Source organism: Salpingoeca rosetta (assembly GCF_000188695.1).
Source record: "Salpingoeca rosetta unplaced genomic scaffold supercont1.41, whole genome shotgun sequence".
In the NCBI taxonomy this organism is placed as follows: Eukaryota; class Choanoflagellata; order Craspedida; family Salpingoecidae; genus Salpingoeca; species Salpingoeca rosetta.
This window is the reverse complement of record NW_004754893.1, coordinates 89972-91250: the sequence shown is the minus strand read 5'-3', so window position 1 is coordinate 91250 and position 1279 is coordinate 89972. Positions and strand designations below refer to the sequence as shown.

The following is a 1279-nucleotide window of genomic DNA, read 5'->3' as shown; positions in this document are numbered from 1 at the left end:
ATCCCTGAACGTTCCATCACACACACACACACACACAACACAACACACACACACACACAAAACTGAGAAACGGTGCAAACCTCAAGCACGTTAGTGGTTTGACGACTTGAAGGCGGCGCGGAATGCCTTGAGCGACGACTTGTACGACGGCGTCTTGGCTGCCTCCTCCGCCGTGCTCAGCACACCCTGCACCCGCGCCATGGCCTGGTCCTTGTTCACAACAACAGCGTGGAACGCTTCGGCAAGCGCACGCACCTGTGCCGAAACGATGGAGGGCAGTGGGGTGGATGGAAGGGTGTGAATGGATGGATGTGAACAAGGAAAGACAAGCAAACGCACATTGCGGCGTCAAGCCTCTGCGTGCAAGCGAATGAATGCACACTCGGATGAAATTCCACACACACACACACACACGCACGCACACGCACGCAAACATAAGCAACATACACACACACACGCACGCACGCACAACATAAGCAACATACACACAACACAACATACACACCGTTTGGCGAACGGTCTTGTTCACGCGCACGGGCTCGCCGTTCGGCTGCTTCAGCACAGCATCGCCAGAAATCCACTCCTGCACGATGGACACCGTAAACGACACAAGCGACAGCACCTGTTGCAAGAGAGGGAGATGTTGTTGATGTGAGATGAAGGGCGATGACAGAGCGTGTGCACGTGTGTGTGCATGTGTGTGTGCATGTGTGTGTGCATATGTGTGTGTGTGTGTGTGTGCATGTGTGTGTGTGTGTAGGTCACTGCCTGAGCGTGCGTTGTACAGGCGTCGAATGACACCACAACAGGGGAGTCACTCCGCCACTGGTGCGCGTTGCCCCCTTCCGCTTGAGCGCGGTGGTGTGTGGTCACCTCAATCACGGCGTGGATGGTCTCGAGGTCGGGTTGGTCTGGCGATGCAACGGCGGCTGCACACGCCTCCTCCGCAGCAGTCAGCACGCTGCCGTGGCGTGGTGTGGATTGGAGGATGGTGTGGTGGAGGTATGAGGCAATGGAAGGGTGGGTGCACGCAGGCGGCAGTGCAGGACCCGCATCACAATGACTCCCGAAACACACACGCACACACACACATGCACACACATACACACACATACACACAAACACACACACACACGCAAGCACACACACACACCCACACACACACACACACTCACACTCACGCGTTGAAGGAGTGTGCGACTTTCGCCCACGAGCGCTTTCAGCGCATCCCCGCGCTTCCGCGACGCAAAAACGGAGTTCATGGTGAGGGAGGTGGGGA

At 56.8% G+C, this 1279-nt stretch overlaps 1 protein-coding gene across 1 annotated transcript in view; it reads right to left on the bottom strand.

Annotated features, from left to right (window-relative positions):
- Positions 1–90: 90 nt before the first annotated feature.
- PTSG_11159 (uncharacterized protein) overlaps positions 91–1279 on the bottom strand; it is a gene marked incomplete at its 3' end in the record, with an annotated part of 7506 nt that continues 6317 nt past the window's right edge. Inside the window, exons 21-23 of the mRNA XM_004987750.1 lie at positions 874–961; positions 506–622; positions 91–255 (exon numbers count right to left, since the gene is read on the bottom strand). Coding sequence (XP_004987807.1) covers positions 91–255; positions 506–622; positions 874–961 — 370 coding nt within the window. The remainder of the gene's footprint in view (positions 256–505; positions 623–873; positions 962–1279) is intronic.